The following is a 21254-nucleotide window of genomic DNA, read 5'->3' on the forward strand; positions in this document are numbered from 1 at the left end:
CCCTAAACGGAGATAGAACCTTATCATTCTAAACGGAGATAGAACCTTATCATTCTAAACGGAGATAGAACCTTATCATTCTAAACGGAGATAGAACCTTACCTTATCATTCTAAACGGAGATAGAACCTTATAGTTCTAAGCTCACGATATTTTAAAAGTTATGAATGGGATGAAAGTGTTCGTTTTCTTCTAACGTCAGGTTTGTCTACCATACGTGTGAATCTAGCTGCAGCCAGTGTGAAGACGGAAGATGGAGTCCCTAAAGTTCTCGTTCTCACTAAGGAGATGGAGGAAGAGGAGAAGCAGTTGATGGAGGAGCGAGTGAAACAAGAGATGATAGAAAAGGTTTTTTCTTTGTTCAAATTCAATCCTATTAATTAATCCCATGACATCTAATTGCAGGTGTAGTAGGGTGTGTTTGTGTAGACAGTTGTCATTAGGCTACTGCACTTGAGCGTAGATTAGCGTGGTCAAACCTTCTGGCCACGACACTATCCCAATGGGGACGAGTTGGGTTCGAAAATAGCCTGTCGGGATGATTAAGGGGTGAACATATAGTTTTACTGTGACCTTTATGCACCTTTATTTTCATTCATGATCTTAAAGTAGACAGTACCTCTGTACTATGACTGTACTCTACTCTATTTGATCTAAAGGCAGTCCCTGTCAGTAATCTCTAATTGTAAATCGCTTTGAATAAAAGTCTGCTATGGTTAAAATGTAAATGTAAAATGCTGCTATTGAAGATAATCCCAATGTGCATGGATTGCAGAATCTAATGCCTCTGTAATGCAAATAATTTTTAGTTGATATTTCAAAATATAATACCGGTAAGTAATACATGGCCATATGGGGGGATAATGCTCTTGAAAGGAAAATATGGAATGGCTTGATAAATGGTATCAACAATGTCCATTAATTCCAGAGAGACTGCTTCAATAGAAATTACAACCTGTTGGCCACTAGGTTTTTAAAAAAGGTTTTGTTGCATCGGCGTTTTTTTTTTTTTTTTTTTACGTAAATGGAAGCTAATGAAACATGATATGGCCACTGATGTTTGAAGTCTGTTAATTTTACTGTATATCTCTCTCTATATATATTGATCTATTGTTAAATACCAAAATACATCATGATTTTACAGTTTAACGGTAATTTCCCAGAAATTGTCTAAAGGGGTTTGACCTACCTACTAAGATTGTGTTATGTTTATTGTTTATTAGGCTGTGTCTGAGGCGAAGGAATTTCGTGAATTGCGGTTCAGGAAACTGCAACACTTAATGGAGAGGAGTAACATCTTTTCCAAAATCCTCCTTATCAAGATGGAGCAACAGTTCATGGAGGCAAGTTCAGATTATTGTCTAGTACAAGTGGTGGGGGGGATGTTAGTAGTTACATGTAATATGAGTACATCAGAAGTTACTGTCTAGTACAAGTGGGGTGGATATTAGTAGCTACATGTAACATGAGTTTATCAAAAGTTGTTGTATAGAGGCTCTATCTCTTGACTGGCAGGAGTACACATTGGAATTAGCATTGGAATGTAGTCACTGCCTTAATCCCTCTCTGTCATATGTGACAGCTCCCAATGAAAAGGGCTACCTGTAGGCAAAATCATTTTTCTGTTTTTTACATGTGCTTAAACTACAGATTGTAAGCTTTCAAATGATGCATCATACATTGAAATCGGAAACAAATTGAAGACGACATGAGTATTTGAAAGTTGCTACACCTGAAATCACTAAGCACAGAAAATCCCCATCAAAGATAATGAATCCCCATCAAACAACAAGAAACGAAGTCATTGTGTTATAGATTACACTTATTTAATGAACGTAAAACTGTTCGGAAAAATAACGAGTGGGTACTTCACATCTTCGAGTTGAATGTTAGCTAAAAAAACGAAAATCTGAAAAAAAAAAAAAAAAAACGTTCAAGACGAATTTCACGTCTTTCTCATTTCCGAGAGGTGTCCATAAACATCAGGACCAGTCACATATTTGTTTAGAGGCCCCCTCTACCCGTAGCAGATAATTGCTTTCTGACTTGCATTTGATTGCATGTTTCCATCCAAATTCAAATCAACCTGATGAATATGAGAAGGATGGAGCAGTGTGTCATCTAGTGTACATACTTGGTGTCTAATTGTATGGTTTTATTCCCACAAATTCAGGAAAAAGATAGGGATGAGAAACTGGAAAATAAGGTGAGTTACTACTTGTTAAGTCTGTAATTATCATCTGTAAACGTTTTAGCTTCCTAGTCACTCACCTTATCAAACTCTCTTGTCACAGGTTGCTGGCAAAACTACTAAGAAAGGTAAGCAAAACAGCACTCCTGTCTTTTACATTACCTCCAGTGTCCCCCCGCCTCCCCAAGAAAGAGGAATTATTACGGACATAGACACCAAACATCTGACAAGCAGGCTAAAATAATAGTTCAACGCACCCAACCCGAATCTGGCGAGTGGCAAGCCCATGGGCTCGTTGGTAACGTTAGTCCGCCAGTAGTCTCGCATAGCCAGACATATCTCCACACTTTGTGCTGTGCCAGCGCTGGAGAATAATACAAGATTTTGCGCGAGTGTGTGCGAGACGAGTGTGTGCGAGACAAGTGTGCGCGCACGACGCAGAGTTTTTGCAGGGTGAGATGTCTGCAGATGGAAAGTAAGCAAGTTGAGACGTTAGATAATATACTTGCTGAGTGTTCTGACAGAGAAAGTTGGTTAAAATGGGTTGTTATTATTGTGACTAGAAAGTGTCTGATTATAGTTCCATGGTATAAAAGAACTAGCAAGAAGAACTAGCAAGCTAGCTCAGAGGTGATGAGATCAGTTAGTCTGCTGCACACTTGCCAGCTAAAGAGCTAACTGGAGGCACTTTATTATTTTACTTAAAGTAGATATACAATCTTTCTTAGTCTGCTAGAATTGGGCTTCATGGTAATACCATAATGGCATATTTACAGTACATGGACAGTGGATTGAAGCATTGGAAATGTCAGTTTTTTTATAGTTGGACATAACATTTTCTTTCAGGTGAGAGAGTAAAGTCAAAATGACATTATCTGACTGGATTGCCCACAGCAATCCAATATTCAATTATAATTATGGATCAATTTATACCTCTTATTAGATTATAAATACTCTGGTTGTTATGTTTGCCTTTTGGTTGACAGCAAAAGGGAGAGAGGAGGATAGAGAGCAGGAGAGAGAGCAGGATGGTGTCAGCACACCAGAGAGAGAGCAAGAACCAGGTGAGAAAGTGGACAGGTAGTCAAGACCACATAAGTAAGTAGCCTTGAGAACCGATGGTTCTGGACCCTACTGGCCCATAGGGCAGGAGCCTATCTCCTGTTTCTGTAGCGTGAGGCGGCTTAATGTCCAAGTACACCCCTGGACATGACGCTGGTATGTCGCAGGGTCTTACCCCCTGTGGGGGGGGGTCCATGCCACAGTCCAATGCCACCCCCCCAAGGCAGCAAACCTAGGGGAAACACTGACCTCCATAACCATTGTCTTGCTCATTTATTTTGTCTCTGTTTTCAAGTCGGAGGAAAGAAGGAGGAAGATTACAACATTGCCGATGTCAAGCCTGAAGAGGTAGGCTAACATACTTTGAATTGGGGCAAATGGGCCTAGTTAACAGTTTCATTTTGATTTACTTTTTTGCATGTTTTTGTGTTTCAGGAAATTGTGTCTACGGCCAAAATACCTAAAGTGGAGGAAGAGTAAGAGGTAAGGAATTGTAATCACAATGTAAGGGATGCATTTTATAGTTTTCAGCCTATTTTATAGCCTGAACCACCATAAAGGGATGGTTCAGCCTATAGTCATGTTTAGGTGAAATATCATCGGTTCTCATAGTATCAGTTGTCCTCATAGCCCAGTAGTGTATGACGTTTTCTACTGTCCTACCTATGAGGCTAAGTATGAACATTTTGCACTCTATTGATACTCTTCAGTTCCAGCACCTCAGCAAAGTCTGATTACGGATGAGCGGTGGTATTTTCACTATTTTTAACATCTAAAACTGCATAAAAGTGAATCAGTGGCTTGGTGTACTGTTCTGTTCCTCTAGATCAGTGCAGAGGAAGAAGAGGAGACGAGGAGAGGAGGTCATTTTAGACTATAGGAGAGGCTGTCTAGGATCGGGAAAAAGGGATTGAGAGAAAAAATAAAATAAAAGAAAAAGGTTATTTGTGGCCACATCTCTGAAAGCAGACACATTGCCGATGTGGTAAAATTACATTAAGTCTGTTGCATGCACTTTTATTCCTAGAAGGACTCGTGGTTTTAATAAAGATATTAACCAATGATATGAGTTAATCTCTCTTCTTGTTTGTTGTTCTTAATTTCTTCCCAACTACTCCTCATATATCAGGTCAGAAGGCCCTCTATAGTGCTGTCTCTTTCTCTCCATCTCATACCTCTGCTCTTTCGGAAAGTACACCCCCCCCTCTCTCTTCCAAACCCCCTCCACCCCTCTCGCTCTCTCTCTCTTCCTCTCCCCTCAGGGTAACTTACCGTGTCATAATGGCCTGTAGGGCAGTGTAGCCGTCGTTGTTCTCAAACTCTGTGAACAGGGTCGGGTTATGGGGGTAGGAGTCTCTGACGAAGCTAAACACAGTGACAGCCACCTCGGCCAGCACCGGCCCGGGGACACTCTGACTGATCTGCAGGAGGTTCTGGATACAGATACGCATGCAGTTCTTAGCTGAGAGGAGAGAGGGAAGAGAGAGAGGGGAAGCAGGGAAGGAAAAAAGTTACAGTGTACAGTCTAGAAGGCATGTCAGATGCACGCACACAAAACACACACACACACACACACACACTTCTTAGCTGGCATACAAGACAGAGGGAAGTATGGGAACCACGGAGTAAAAACGTAAACCACCAGTCAAACCTGTACATAACCACATGACCTCATAGCCACATTCCCCACATAGCACCAGGGGTCATTCCATGTCAAATCAACAAGCCATGACACTCACCATCTCAGATCGCTCTGAAATGCACTGCATTATGGGACATTAGACAGACACATAACTTCAGTGACTAATATCATTGGACAAGGCAAGACCCTAGTCACTAGATTCACCAGAAATACATTACATAATGGTGAAAAAACTAAATGCCCAGTCACAGTTTCATACCGCTTGTCAAACATAGTGAATTGATTTTAGCCCCGCCAGAGACACCCATTCAGATACACTGATAACAGACTCATGTTCTCAACTGACTGTTGGAAGGGTTGACAAAGCATTATCAATGCTGTTGTCTCAGCAACTAAATATTTGTATTACCATCATATCTGACTCATTATAATGACATTTCTCCACATACTTTTCCAGCCATAGACAAAGATAAACCACTTTTCATTTCCAAAACAAACTAAAACACAGAGTGCCTGTGCTCTGTGCACTGGAACAGCTGAGTGGATAATGAGAGGTGATTGGATATCATGAGACACTCTATATGTGTCCTCTGTCTGCTGGCTCTCTTTGCCTCTCTTGGCAAACTCTACAACATCACTGATAGAGCAAAGCCATCCTGACTGCACCAATAATCCCCACTAATGAAACCACATTAGTGCTCTAGCATTCAGTCTTCTGAGAAACGTTATTCTGTCCATGTGGAATATTAGTATACTTGGTGCTCGACCAAGATACGTTGAATGAAGTGTGTTAGTGCTGGGCTGGGGGGGAAAAAACACCACCGTTCAAAGCAGTGCGTCAGCTCACCCTGCAGGTTGGGGACAGTGTTGGGCGTCTGGGCCGCGGAGACGGCCCTGAGTACGCGTGACGCCTGGTGCCTCCAGAGGGCGCTGGTCTGGTCCCAGAGGGACGTGAGCGCGATGATCAGGCAGTGCAGCTCCTGAGTCTCCACCATCTCCTCCACACAGGCGGGCTGTTGACAGAGCTGCAACAGGACCTGTCGGGGGGGAGAGAGGGAGGACAGGAGAAGAGGGGTAGATGACAAGACAGAAGAGAAGAGAGAGAATAGGCAAAAGAGAGGAGAGGGTTAACAATTTTGGTCTTATCGTAGAGGAACACCTCAGAAAGTAAACATTGCTTTGAGCATTGAGCATTGGTAGGGGGTAACTAGGTGGTAGGTGGAGCAGGTTTACTGTAGTCACCTGTATGAGTAGCTCCTGAAAGGTCTCCTCTCCTCCTGTGCTCTCCTCCCTGGCAGGCAGAGACACCAGCAGATACAGACATTTCACCAGAGCAGCCGGTAGGCCTGGCTTCACACATGACAGCAGTTGCTACAGAGAGAGAGAGAGAGAGAGAGAGAGAGAGAGAGAAAACAACAACCTGGCTGTGTCACCATGAATGACATTTCATAGAGAAAGAAAACCACCGTACGGTTATTCATAATCCGTATATACGTCTTGGGCTGCAAATGCAGTGACTCTGAGTGTATGTCAATGGTAAATGGACTGACTTATATAGCACCTTTATCCAAAGCGCTTTACAACGGCCTCTCATTCACCCATTCACACACACACATTCACACATCGATGGTGGCGAGCTACCATGCAAGGTGCCGGCCCGCTCACTGGGAGGAATTTGGGGTTCAGTGTCTTGCCCAAGGACACTTCGACATGTGGCCAGCTGGGACTCGAACCGCCGATCTGCCAACCTTGTGATCATTAGACAGCGGCTCTACCTCCTGCGCCACGGCCGCTCTATGTGAGCCTGTGCAAATAGAAACGGTGACTGCAGAGCCACGGTTCAAGTGTCTACACTGACAGGAGAAGCATGGACACACTATGGACCTATCGCTAAGCCACGCCCCAAAATAGAAATTGTCCAATCATATCACAGCAAAAGTCATGACAGGCAGAAAACTCAGACAAACAACTCGCTAATCTGATGGTGAAAAGCTTCTAGACAAAATATTCTTGTCATCTTAAAAAAAACATGTCTATTACTTGCTGTGGTAAATCAGAAATCAGAAATTTGCCAACTCCCGCCATTGTTAGTCATCGAATGTCATTCAGTCACGGTCGGTCAGTCAGTCACTGTCAGTGAAGCGTTGTTTGTTTGTTTGAGTTGGAGAAAGATTGGAGCTGATTATGAGTGTAGAACGATATGCAAACAAGGCGCTGTCTGAGGGGAATACCAAGACTAATGCGTTTATCCAATACAACCCAGTGTCAGGGGAGTTCCAGCTGGTTTCACTTCCAAGTGACATCAATCCCAAGAGGGAAGGAGACAATAGCTCACCATGGCTATAGAGAGAGAGGCGGTGGGCCTTTTCAATCATAAACCTTTACGTTCCTGTAAGGAGTCAGGATGAGACATTAATCCTCCCATGTTTAGAACACCACGTTGGATACTGTACATGTCAACTCACAGAGTCCTTGACTGTCAGGAGAGATACGCTCTTCAGCAGGAGCCATCCTGTGCTGTCCGTCTCTCTGCCGTCTGTCTGTGTCTCTGTCCTCTGGAAGAACTGTTCCACCTCATACCGAGCATCCTCTGTGGTGGGGGGGGGGGTGCACAGACAGGTCAGGGGTTATCAATTACACAGCCTAGAAAACATACTTCAAAAACACACAAGGTGTGTGAGGTGAATTACCAAATGTATGGATTATTCAAGACAAAGAGGGAAAAGTCCAACAGGTACTTTAAGTCTTTATGTGTTACTATTAGTAATGTTTTAAAAGCACATTTGAGTTACAAAAATAGATTTCAATATGATGTGAGAGCCTGAATTGAGTGTTGGAATGGAATGGAGTGGATTGTTGCATATGACACAGGCAGTCCTCTCTATACCGTTCCCCCTAAACTCTACTCTCAGTTTGTAATCTGAGACACGATAAGATTATGACGTTTCTTCGTTTCTGAGCCATTCTCTACTCACGACTCTCCAGTTTATGTATGGTTCTACAAAGCTGCTGTACATCGCTAACAAATACTGATCTTATAATCCAATAAATCAAGTCTCTGTTGAATGAAACGTGGCATGGATGAAGCACAGGAACCCACAGCGAACAGGGTGAACCATGTGGAAACTGAGAAGTACGTACATACCAAGACCAAAAAGCTAAATGAAGAACAGAAGTAGTGTATCTACTTCTCTAAAAAGAAGAGTGCCTCATGTCCCACAGACAGACTGCCTGTAAATTAATCAGACTTCCAATTTGCTAACGTGGTTTATGCCCAGTGGTTTAGGCACCGGTATAGGTGGGTAGTTGTTGTCGTCACTAACTTTGAAGCAATGTGCTTTCGTGTGTGTGTGTGGTGGTGGAAGTGTACAGTCCCATACCAGCAGGCCTCTCTGCCAGTCTGTTGTGTATGTTGGAGACCATCGTCTCAGCTGTGAGAGACGCCAGCGCTCTCAGATCCAGGGCCTCGGCCCCTCCACTGCTCTCACACACCTTAGACCGGACACAGACAGGGAGTTGAGACGGTTTAATGGCAGCATAATGTATTGTTAGGATAGGAGTGGTAAGGTACACATCAGAGCAAACTATGAGCAGAAGCACAGACGCAGCAGTTTCAGTTCTCTGTTCATGACTGTAAGTCGTATTGAACAAATACACACAACACTCTATTTAGATTCTGTATTTTTGCCCTCCACTTTGTAAGAGGATATTCAATCTCCCCGAGGCTAATGCACGTGAATGACTACTATGTACTGGTCAAATCCCAGTGAGCAGGTCACGAGATCTGTGTGTGTGTGTGTGTGTGTGTGTGTGTGTGTGTGTGTGTGTGTGTGTGTGTGTGTGCGTGTGTGTGTGTGTGTGTGTGTGTGTGTGTGTAAGACCCATTGATCAGGCTTACTGCTGCAGACATAATCAGTCTGTACACGCTGTGTCAGAAACAAGAAAGAGTATTTCCTCCAATCAGTTACTGATGGCTGGGTCCCCTGTACCTCAAAGCACATTCCAAGTGATAGATACTCGTAAAGACTAAAATACTACTATCATTTTGGCAGGAAGTACTTATGAGATAAAACACATTTTACCTCCAGTCAATGGGCCTCTGGTTACTTCAAGAGGGAGAGAACAATCATGACATGATTAAGCATTAATCATGCTTTTATCATGTAGTTGTACTTGTTTCATAACTAAATGTTCTTGATCTTAAACATTTTCACTGTCCCTCTTTAACTTTCTATTCTCTTTTTTTCATAATATCTGTCTTGCTTTGTTTTTTGTTTTGTGTACCATTTACTATGAACCACGTTTTTATTTACCTTTCCTTATTCTGTAAAGCACTGTGTGCTACGTTTGCTTGTATGAACATGTGCTATATAAATAAACTTTGAGACTTCGACTTTGACATCAACAGTGAATAAACATGATCTGTTAAAGGGCAAACTGCTGATACCATGCACTTGTCAAATGGAATGCTCTTAAATCTTGTCAAGAATGTCTGGGGACCAGTTTGTTTGAATATAGTATTTTACCTTAACTCTAATATGCGCTCTGTTATCTAACCTATAATAATATCTGTGTGTAGTAAGACCCCTCCCCACTACCTATGTAGAGATACCCCAGCTTCAATACCATACTTGTACTGTAGGCCTGTAGGAAGCTCGGACCAGAGAGACCCCCCCAGTCCTGGCACTACTGCATACCTGTATGTAAAAGAAAACCCAGCCCGTATACTGTACCTGTATGTAAAGAGGCAGGACTCTAAGCAGGTCATCTTCTCTCTGCTGTGTGGGGAGTGGGTTGTGTGTCTGGTCCAGGGGGAGGGGTGTGTGTGTGTCTAGGTGATGTAGGTGCTCCCTGAGGGCCAGTAGGAGCTGGGGGCCCCTGGCAGCCCCTGTTACTCCCCCACTCTCCCCTGCATCCCCCTTCAGCTCCAGGGAAACGGCAAGCTCCCCCGAGGCGCTCAACTCCCCTGTCTCCTTATTGATCCTCTCCACGTCACCCATACACTCCTGAAGGAGAGACAGAGAGAGAGAGAGAGAGAGAGAGAGAGAGAGAGAGACAGAGAGAGAGAGAGAGAGAGAGAGAGAGAGAGAGAGAGAGAGAGAGAGAGAGAGGGGAGAAAGGTTTACAGAAAGGAAGTGTCAGATGATACGGTGTGAAAAGACTGTTTCTGCCCTCGTACTGTTTAGATACAGCAGAAACATTTGAACGACTGTGACTCTTTGTCTCTTCCAGCCCATCGTCTCTGATCATTCTGTCAGTGTCAACGACTCATTGACAGACCAGTTGATAGTGAGGTAGACTACTGTCCATGCTCACTGTGACTACACATTCATAACGTTTTTATTAGCCTCTCCAAGGTTCAGAGAGTTCAGAAAACGTAGTTTAGTTAATTTTTTTTCTCTTTTTTTTATTAAGTTCCATTCACTCTGAACTCCATTTGGCCCCCAGTGCTGACTGACACTTACTTAAGAATCTTGAGATTTGTGACGCCGCTGTATAATCCTCCATCCTTATCCTCCTAGTCTCCCACCCAGCCCCTCACACTGTGGACATTAACGTCTGATGGATTCCGGTTGTGCACCAGCAGTGAAGAGAAGAGGACATCCTGTCTACTCCTACTCTGTCTGCCTGCAGTGTGTACGGTACTGTATGTGAGTAAAACAATTCACTCAATTACATAGGCAACAAGTGCTCTGGAAAGTTTAGGAGACATTCCAATCTCATTGAATCAGTCATGGACAGTTTCACTTCGAAGCTGCTCTGTGAGGATACTCCTGAGTGTGAAATGAACCAACATGGTACTCTCTCTCTCTCTCCTCCCTCTCGGCATGCTGGAATTGGTTTAACAAGTATTGAGTACTGTATCATGTGTTTGTATATACACTCTCACACACACACACACGCACACACACACACGCACACACACACACACACACACGCACACGCACACAGACAGACACACACACACACAGACACACACACACACACACACACAGACACAGACAGAGACACAGACACAGACACACACACAGACACAGACACACACACACACACAGACACACAGACACACAGACACACACACAGACACACACACACACACACACACACACAGACACAGACACAGACAGAGACACAGACAGACACACACACACACACACACACACAGACACACACACAGACACACACACACAGACACAGACACACACACACACACACACACACACACACACACACACAGACAGAGACACAGACAGACACACACACACACACACAGACACAGACACACACACACACACACACAGACACAGACACACACACAGACACACACAGACACACACACACACACACACACACACACACACAGCATAGGATCATAAAACGACATCTATCTTCTTCAACCCTTCTCCCAAACACATCACCCAAGAACCATCTAATCACAGCACACAGACACAGACACAGACACACACACACACACACACACACACACACACACACACACACACACACACACGCACATGAGCCGCCTCAGACAGGGCCCCTTGTACAGTAGCTACGTACCTGTAGTTGTGTGAGAGTCATCTGGGAGTCCACAGACATTCAGAGGGAGCAGTGGGCAGTGTTGTTCTATCCAAAACAAGTGGTATTTATCAGTTCCCATGTCAGTGGGACATGCATTCTCTAACACGCTGTGACATGACTACTGTAGCCAAACAGACCCACCAACCCCTCACTAATCTGCTGCCTGAACTTTGTACAATGTAGAACTTCGTGCATCAGCTGGGTCAGGTCATGTGCTCCCCTTCCTAGGAGGAAAAAAGCAGAAGTGAAGAACTGTTCTACCAGTTATGGGGCCCTCCCCTTCTGACTTCAATGAGGAAGTGTGGCTTTTTATAGACTTTATCGTGTTAGCCACTTATGATAGAATGAGCCAATCCTGGCTACCATAGCCTACTGTACCATTGAAGTAGCGTACTCACTGTGTCAAACCCATGTCTGTGATGATCAGCCTACTTTGCTAAACCTCAATTAACTCGAGGTGATTGAAAAGGCCTACTGAATGTTTACATAAACATGTTTAGGTCTGGTCAATGGTTCTGATGGCTCATTCTAACTATGAATGACAGTGACTTTCTGGAGTGTGTTTTAATCATTTTACTTGCATCTACTTGCATTTACTCGTTTCTAATTCTGAATTCACATGGGCGCTTTTGCGACGAGAAATATTAACCCTCGCAGAAAACGAATAACACAATTCATAAAATAATTTTATTTGTACTGATGTGTGGAAGGATAACCTAGAAGCGTTGGTACACAGCGCCATCTTGTGGCAAACAAAATCATGCGCGCAGCAGCAGCCTACACAAATTTGTTTCAACCCCAGAACAATGTCTAATTCTTCCAGTCTTCTTCAAATATTCCAATAAAAAACGTATGAAATTGCGAGGCTCCTAGGTACCTAGTTGTATGGCCACTATCATAAACCAATGCTGTTTTATTGCCTGATTCTGATACCACACTAACCTTCGAAGCTGAGCAAATACGGGACATACGGGACCACAACAGAGGCGAGTCCAGAGTCTGAACGGTCCCAGCAGCTGTTATGTTACAGGTATTTCACAGAGTCACATGGTTGTGGTGACGGAATGCAATACAGGGAAGTCACGTGTTGTGGTGACGGAAGCAATATGGAGGACCAAGTCTGTCAAAATTAACAATAAATATATAGATACATAAATGAATGTATGAACAAATAAATGAATGAATACACACAGTATAACGAAATACATTTCTATATTTATTTATTCTTTTACGCATTCATTCTTTGTTTTCCACTTTCATTCTTTCTTTTCCACATTCTTTCTTTCTTTTCCACATTTGTTCTTTCTTTTCCACTTTATCAGATCTGTAATGAATGTGGAAAACAATGTGGAAAACAAAGAATAAATGTGGAAAAGAAAGAATGAATGTGGAAAAGAATAAATAAATATAGAAATGTATTTCGTTATACTGTGTGTATTCATTCATTTATGTGTTGTAAGGTGATCAACTTCTCCAGTATCGATTTAATTGAGTCGTCACTTACAAGCGAGTTCGTTTAATCTCAACGAGACGTTCTTGATATCACTTCTTAAGATGATATGATCCAATCAAATATTAGGCACCACTACTGAACTGTTCATTAAGATAATATTTATTCAAGCACATCAGCAAGCAATAATAGTTCATTTCCATGGAAAAGAGTCTTTTCTAGTTTCACCTCTGCAGGCCTATCTCAGCTAGCCGTCAACAAGTTAACTGCAGTGGCTCCACTAAAACCAGAGTCCCTCTCACCTCCGTACATAGTCTTTTATCCAATTCATTAAACATTTTGGGCTGGGTGATGCCCCCCCCCTCTATCTGGTAGTTTTCCAAGTGTCAGCACAAATCCGTTGCAGCTGCAGAAAGTCTTCTCGTTAGCATTGGCCTTCAATTCTTCTCCTGTGTGGGTGCGAGAGTGTATGTATGTTATCAGCTTGAGTGTCCTGCTAGCGTCTCGTTCCCATGGTGATATCGTACTTTGTATGAGCAGAGCATTGTGTCAGTGTCCTTATCAGAATGTCTTGTGAAAACACAACTATTGAAGTTACACAGTAATATTAGGATTCGATTTACAAGTTAGAAGAATAGACTTATCATTAATCATTAGTTATGAAAGTACAGAAAAATAGAATATTATAACAGCAGGTGTAAAATGGTTGTTAGCACATAGGTAAAAATAAGTAATTTACAGGCAGTTTGAATCATAAAACGTTCTTTTAGTCAGGAGCTTGTATTTCTTCTTGTCGCTCAAAAACAGAACCTCTCTTTTGGCTTTGCGTGACCTTCCTATTGTTCTCAACTGACCGCGTTCACATATTATTTAAATGAGCACATAGTACATGATTTATCACTTCTAGTTATTTTAATACAAATTCCCAACAAAATGTATTTCGTTATACTGTGTGTATTCATTCATTTATTTGTTCATACATTCATTTATGTGTCTATATATTTATTGTTAATTTGGACAGACTTGGTCCTCCATAGCGATACAGGGAAGTCACGTGTGAGGCTATATCCTGCGTTGGGGCGGGGTCTACCGCAACCAGTAACATGAATGAAAAATACCCTGCTACTTTGTAACGAAGAACGATCCCGTTAAATATGAACTAAAATCTTGGGATTATTTGTAATCATTGCAATATAGTTGTGTCCTTGTGGATATTGTTTATTTGTTTCTATTTAACATAGTCATAATCAGACGCAGTGGCCAGGCCTACAGGGGTTCGCATTCTCCTTGATCACTATATTAATTATTATTGATCACTATGTCTATGCTTCCGATGCCTGAATGTGAGGAGGACGCAGGAGACATATTTGACTCTATTCAGAATGGAAATATTGAACAATGTTCACTCTTCATTCAATTCGATCGATCGATCCTCAAAGAGAAAGGTAGGCTATGTTTTGCTGGGCTTCAAGTAGGCATCTCTGATGGCATGCATTATTTAGGCTACTGTGATTTGAGTAATAATAGCCTAAATATCATTTTGATTTTACAGTGTTGTCATATATAGTTGTTTTACATACTGTATAGCCTAACATCTTGTAAGGTTCTGGGTTGACGTCATTCACGGTTGTGGTTTGTGTTTAGTCTCAATAACTATGAATAAATTAAATGTCTGATTCAAATAATCTGTCGTCAGTGCTTTTTCCATTCTTTCATCCAGCTATCACTTTCCTCAATGAAGTATTAATGCCATGAAGAGATGAGCATCGACTTAAGGAAACAGAACCATTCTTAATGATGTGTAATTACTATAGTATTACCAGTGTCATCGTCTTGATGGCTTGTGTCCAAAATCACAAGTTGCATATTTAATCATTGCAAACCATTAATAGACACTTTGGCATTCAAGCTTTTCTCTGCACTGCTTCTTAATGTGATTGTGTCATTTTGCTGGAGGGTACCTACCTAACCCTGGCTGTTAACGTTATCAGTGATCTCAGATGGTTTGTCTGACCTCTGACAGACACAGCTCCGGTGACAACATGAAGTCACATTTGAAATGAAGTCAAAGATGATCTGATGTGTTTGATTACACATCTGAACTGAAGTTCAGCTTCAGTTCATATCCCACACCCTGTTGTACAGTACTACTGCAGTCAACCCCAAATTAACCCAGGGGACCATTATTATTTAACTGTGTGTGTGTGTGTGTGTGTGTGTGTGTGTGTGTGTGTGTGTGTGTGTGTGTGTGTGTGTGTGCAGGCTGGTGTGGTTTTTCCCCTCTCCACTATGCCGCCATCCATGGTAATCGTGTCCTGGTTGACCTGTTTCTAAGCAACGGAGCTGACCCCAACCTGACGTGCGATGAGGGACAGACGGCATTTCACTTTGCCTGCAGGTCAGTAACACTACAACTCCCACTCCGCCTACGGGTTTGCTCAAATATAGCCCTAGCCCCACACCTCATCTTCTACTACTGGAAACCGCTATTCTAGATGTGATTGTGATGGTGAAATCACTGGATAGGTTTAACATAATGATAGCTTCATCTAGCCCAATAGGTAAAGTGAAGTTCCCAACATGATCTGTGGACAATGAAACAGGAATATACATATACCCACTTTTATTCACTCTAATGACAGAGCATTCTGTCCATCCCTACTGCATTATGTGATGCACCACTGCCTAGTAGGCTACCTCCTCTGCTGGTGTTAACTAGTGGTGGTGCTTCTATGTTTCCCAAGGCATGGTAATATTTACATCATGCATCAGATGATGCAGCATGGGGCTGATCTTCGCCTTATAGACTCCCAGGGCAAAACCTCCCTGCACCACGCAGTGACCGGAGGCAGCATGTGAGTACACACACACACACACACAGATATATACTGTACTTGATGACAATGACAAAAAACCTCCCTGCACCACGGAGTGACAGGAGGCAGCATGTGAGTACTCACAGTCACACACACACACGCGCATGCACGCACACACACACACACACACACACACACACACACACACACACACGGCGCACACACGCACATACAGATATATACTTGATGATAATGACTATACCTGTCGGCTGCTCATCCCTGCCTAATGTGATCACTCTATAACCTTTGCACTATTGATGTTTACATTACTACCTTTGTTCTACTGTATATTGCACATTGCACATGTCTCCTGACATAGCTTCTTTTATACTCTGCACATTAGATACTGTATATAAACGACCTCACTGTACATAGCTCATAACTGTATATTGACCATAACTGTATATACTGTACCTCTAAACTGTACTGATGTTTACAATACTATCTCTGCACATACTGTATATTACATAGTTACCTATCACTACGTCTTGTTCTATTACTATTTCTATTTATATGTATATCATGCCCTTATATCACTATTTGCACTTCTGGTTGGCATGCTAAACTGTGTTTCGATGTATTGTACTACTCTGCGATGACCATAACGTTGAATCTAATCTAATCTAATATACACGTAACCCTGTGTTCTCTGGCCCAGTGTTGCCATGCACTACTTGTGGGAGACAGGGATGTTCCGCTTCTCTGATGGGGACAAGTATTGGGTGACACCCCTGCACCTGGCCGCAAACAATGGCAACACAGAGGTAGTCCGTTACCTGCTAAGAGACCAGGTTGGTCACACACACACACACACACACACACACACACACACATGCGCGCACGCACGCACGCACGCACGCACGCACGCACGCACACACACACACACACACACACAGCTGGCATCTCTCTTGAGTCTTATTTGGGGAGCTTGCATAGACAGATTGCGACTTTTTTTTTTGTGGGTAGAGATGTTCACCAAGCTTCTGTGTTTCAGAGATGCGCAGTGGAGTCACTTGACCAGCAGGGGGGGACGTCGGTGCATGTGGCAGCAGAAAGAGGAGCTGTGGAGTTGTGTTGGACTCTGTTGCAGAGATCAGGATACAGGATCCTACACCTGAAGAATTACAGCGGGATGACTCCTCTCGATCTGTGCAAGCAAGGACAAACATTCAGGTGTGTGCTAGACCTGCGAACACCTAGTCACCCTCCTCACCTGTTATATTCAAACACCAAGTCACCCACTTCACCTGTTATATTCAAACACCAACTCACCCACTTCACCTGTTATATTCAAACACCAACTCACCCTCCTCACCTGTTATATTCAAACACCAACTCACCCTCCTCACCTGTTATATTCAAACACCAAGTCACCCTCCTCACCTGTTATATTCAAACACCACGTCACCCTCCTCACCTGTTATATTCAAACACCAACTCACCCACTTCACCTGTTATATTCAAACACCAACTCACCCACTTCACCTGTTATATTCAAACACCAACTCACCCACTTCACCTGTTATATTCAAACACCAACTCACCCTCCTCACCTGTTATATTCAAACACCAACTCACCCACTTCACCTGTTATATTCAAACACCAACTCACCCACTTCACCTGTTATATTCTTCCAACACATGAAAGCCACAGAGTAGAAATGTTGTGCAATGTTAAGATAGTGCTCAGTGTTAAGATCGTGTTCAGAGATAAGATAGTGCTCAGTGTTAAGATAGTGTTCAGAGATATGATATTGCTGCAGATGTCCTCATGTTGAACATAATATATGGTCAATGGAATTTCATAATTTTGGGTCATAATTGGGTGTTTCTCAACTGGTGTGGAGTGTGTGGTAAAAAAACAAAAAAATCTATTTTAAGACTAGAAAAAACTAAAAATGTTGTTGTTAAGTGTCAGACTTTTATTTTGACAGACGTGCATGAAAGTGGCTTCTCAACTTTGGTCCAGCTCAAGTAAAAGCAGAGGAACAGGTTGGACACTGAGCGTGATCTGAGAGTAGCTCTGTCTACCATCACCCCAGACTGAAACTCTAATCAGGAGTAAAGCACATACCCAATTATCTCACTAGCTTCCCCAAATGCCTGTTGGGTGACAGCCTGTTTAGTAGGCCTACTCAGAGAGAGTATCATAATATTGTGTGTGCAAACACAGATATGTAGTTATGATATTCATTTTATTCATAATCACCAGGATCAGTAGCACGCAGTTGTGATGTTCATACTCCTCAGTTTATTAATCAGGATCAGTTTGCTATTGCTAGAGTAATGTGCTCTATTTGTTTATTTTATGTTTAAAAAAAGGTCATGATGACATTGTGTAAGTCTTTACTAGCCCAGTTTGAGAAATAAATTAACTTGGTTTAAATTCTATAAAAGTTGGTCACAACTTAATGACCATGAAAATATGGGTCCGAAAGCCAGACCGGTTGAGAACCACTGTTATACAGTAATTCATGCCAGAGATTAATTATGTTCCCTTGTGTTTTTCTTTGACTATTTCTACAGACATCAGCAGCTCACCAAACTACTGAATCGGTACATGAGGGAGCCAAAACACCACAAACCCGTAGAGTCAAATGGTAAACATTCTTACTGTCTGTGCTGAAGAGATTAGTTGACTTTTTTTGAGTAGTTTGACTTTAATAAACATGATTGATATTGTGTGTGTGTGTGTGTGTGTGTATATCTGTGTGTATATCTGTTTGCGTGTTTGCCTGAGTGTGTGTGTGTGTGTGTGTGTGTATGTGTGTGTGTCTGTTTGTGTGTTTGCCTGTGTGTGTGTGTGAGCGAGTGTGTGTGTGTGTGTGCGCGCACGTGCATGCGTGCATGATCCATGATGTATTTCCCATGTGTTTCGTGTGTGTTTTTGTACAGGCCTGTACTACTGGTCACTGCTGTTCCCATCCCTGGGTGGAGCTGTTGTCCTGCTTATAGCCTCTCTGTTGGGGGGCTACGGGGGGCTAGCCTGCGGCCTGCTCTTTCCTTGGCTGGCTAGTAGCATCTTCTCCCAGTTCCACCGCTTGACCACCTACCAGAGGTAAGGCATCACAACACAACATCTTCATTTGCTGAATAGCTTGAGAAGACAAAAAACAACCATATAGTATACTGTATGATCAAGCAACATCTTGTCTTTCTGTGTTATTTTACAGGTTACCAAATCCCATCTACCTGGGTACTCTGATAGCTGGTCTCATCCACTCTCTACTCTGCTTCTACTGCAAAATAATGCCTAATATCCTTGACATAGTCAACACATTTATATAACACAGTCTGTTTACACTTTAGATCAGATGGATTTGTTCAGGTGAGAAAAGTCCCACACCCATGAGCTGCTGAGCTGTTCCACCCCTGTGTTTGTGTCTAGTGCTACGTACAGTGTCTAGAATACATGTTTAGATCAAAACCTGATGATATAATTTATGATCCTTAACCCCTCACGTGTGTGGCCGGCTAATGCTCTGGTGCATGCGTCTGTGGTCCACTTCTCCCTGGTTCTGGGTCTGTTCTGGAAGCTCCTGACCCAGGACCCGGGAGAGCTCAACAGCGGGGATGCAGACCCCCGATTCTCCTGCATCGCTGACCTGGTGGAGGCCAATCAGAACCCCCAGAGGTTCTGCATCTACTGTGAGGTGAGAACTCAACTTGAGGACCAGGATGTAGACAGTATGTTTTTTATTTTATTTATTTTTTAATTCATATTCACTTTATTGTCATTACATATTACAAGACAATGCAACAAAATGATTGTGCGTCTAACCAGAAGCAAATTATCACTGCAATATAATTGCTATTTGTTGCACTTCTGGTTAGACGCACAATAACGATGTGCAATGTCATACCATGTCATACAATGGTGACTGGATGTATTATGTGCAGTGGTATATATAAATTGAGATTATATACAATGTGCAATTGTACAGGCTATGATACATATGATATATACAGTATATGATAAATATATAGTATATAGTGATAGTATACAAAAATACAGGCTGTGGGCTATGATACACAGGGATGGGCTATGTACAGCATGATCTACACAGAACACAACTGTAACTGTATGGTCAGTGAGACGGTGTAGAGTTTAGAGTCAAAAGTCTGACAGCTGAGGTGAAGAAGCTGTTGGTGGTCCTGTTGGTTCTGCCCGGGAGGCTACAGTAGCGTGCCCCAGAGCGAGTACCACGTAGGAGGGTGAATGGTGGGGTTAGACTTGGTCATAGTCAGTTCCTCCTGGGTTAAAGGGATGGTTCAGCCTAGTTACCGTTGGAATCCTGTCTATTGGAGATGGCGCTGCTGATCGTTAGCCTGTGCTGTGGTAGCAAAGTACGGTAGATAACAGAGAACCCGAGAATATTTCACTATTGGCCTATGAGGACAACTCGGGGTAAGATAACATTTCACCTAAACATGAAAATAGGCTGAACATTTGTTTTGTTATTAGTAGACGTGCGAGTGTATCTCTTTTGAAGTTGACCCCTGGAATAGACAGCCTGTTTCACCTTGCTGTGTCCTCTTAGCATACGCTGTGTAACTTGTCTCTCTCTCTTTCTCCTTTCTCCTCTAGTTGTTTCAGCCAGACAACAGCAAACACTGCAAGCTGTGTGACGTGTGTGTGAGGGACTACGACCACCACTGCCTATTCCTAAACCGTTGCGTCGGTAGGGGCAACCACCGACTCTTCCTCTTCTTCATCCTCTCCATGGTAGTCGCCCATATCCTCTTCGTTGCCACGGCGACACACTACCTTAACTTTGCGCTGTCGGAAGACGAACGCGGCCTGTTTTCGTGGTATTCAGTATTAGGGTCGGAGTGTTGGGTCGTTGCCATGGCAATCATGAACACGCTGACACTCTTCTGGGAGATGTGGCTACTGACAGAACAGTTTGACTCTATCGCCATGGGGAACACAAGCTACTTCAGACAGGCCGAGACCCCTTCCAAACAACAGTCGTTCGGTCAACGCTGGTGCACTGTGCTTGCGTTCCTATTGGAGGGGAGGAGGAGGATGAGCGGAGTAGGGAGTCAGGACAAGATCTCCATAGACATTTAGAAACTGTTTACTGTACTCCCAACCTGTCCTGTGCACAGCTCTACCAGAGAACAGTACCATGTGTATTTCTCACTTGAAACCAGTGCGCTCAGAACTGTCTGCGACCCAAATTAGTTCTCTGATCAGTGTCATGAAAAAAAAAGACCCCACTCTTAATCGACATGCTAGTGTAACCATAAAATGTGATACTTGAATATAGGATTGACATTATAGTCTTAATATATGGAATAGAATGAATGTGAACTCTTGCCTGCAGAAAAGCCACTATGCCACAAATATTTTACTCACCTGTGTAGTTAGTTTTTTTGTTAACGCACTGAGCAATTTTAAAACAGACAGTGTTTTTAGGAATATGATGATTTAACGTGTCTTGAGTGTGTT

The 21254-nt window shown here is 42.8% G+C and overlaps 2 protein-coding genes across 2 annotated transcripts in view; one reads left to right on the top strand and one right to left on the bottom strand.

Moving 5' to 3' along the window:
- Positions 1–11473, bottom strand: part of wdfy4 (WDFY family member 4) — a gene marked incomplete at its 5' end in the record, with an annotated part of 65247 nt that extends 53774 nt beyond the window's left edge. Inside the window, 7 exons of the mRNA XM_080527028.1 lie at positions 4525–4714; positions 5742–5931; positions 6137–6265; positions 7360–7484; positions 8275–8386; positions 9628–9900; positions 11453–11473. Of these exons, the coding sequence (XP_080383154.1) occupies positions 4525–4714; positions 5742–5931; positions 6137–6265; positions 7360–7484; positions 8275–8386; positions 9628–9900; positions 11453–11473 (1040 nt within the window). The remainder of the gene's footprint in view (positions 1–4524; positions 4715–5741; positions 5932–6136; positions 6266–7359; positions 7485–8274; positions 8387–9627; positions 9901–11452) is intronic.
- Positions 11474–14236: 2763 nt separating this feature from the next.
- LOC308169989 (palmitoyltransferase ZDHHC13) lies at positions 14237–21251 on the top strand. The gene is made up of 10 exons (XM_080544720.1): positions 14237–14368; positions 15186–15321; positions 15668–15778; positions 16458–16590; positions 16794–16972; positions 18326–18399; positions 18695–18857; positions 18973–19055; positions 19262–19452; positions 20388–21251. The coding sequence occupies exons 1-10, from the start codon at positions 14242–14244 to the stop codon at positions 20871–20873; spliced, it is 1683 nt and encodes a 560-aa protein (XP_080400846.1). The 5' UTR covers positions 14237–14241; the 3' UTR covers positions 20874–21251.
- The last annotated feature ends 3 nt before the right edge of the window (positions 21252–21254 follow it).

This window comes from Nansenia antarctica (genome assembly GCF_963989245.1).
Source record: "Nansenia antarctica genome assembly, chromosome: 1".
NCBI lineage: Eukaryota > Metazoa > Chordata > Actinopteri > Argentiniformes > Microstomatidae > Nansenia > Nansenia antarctica.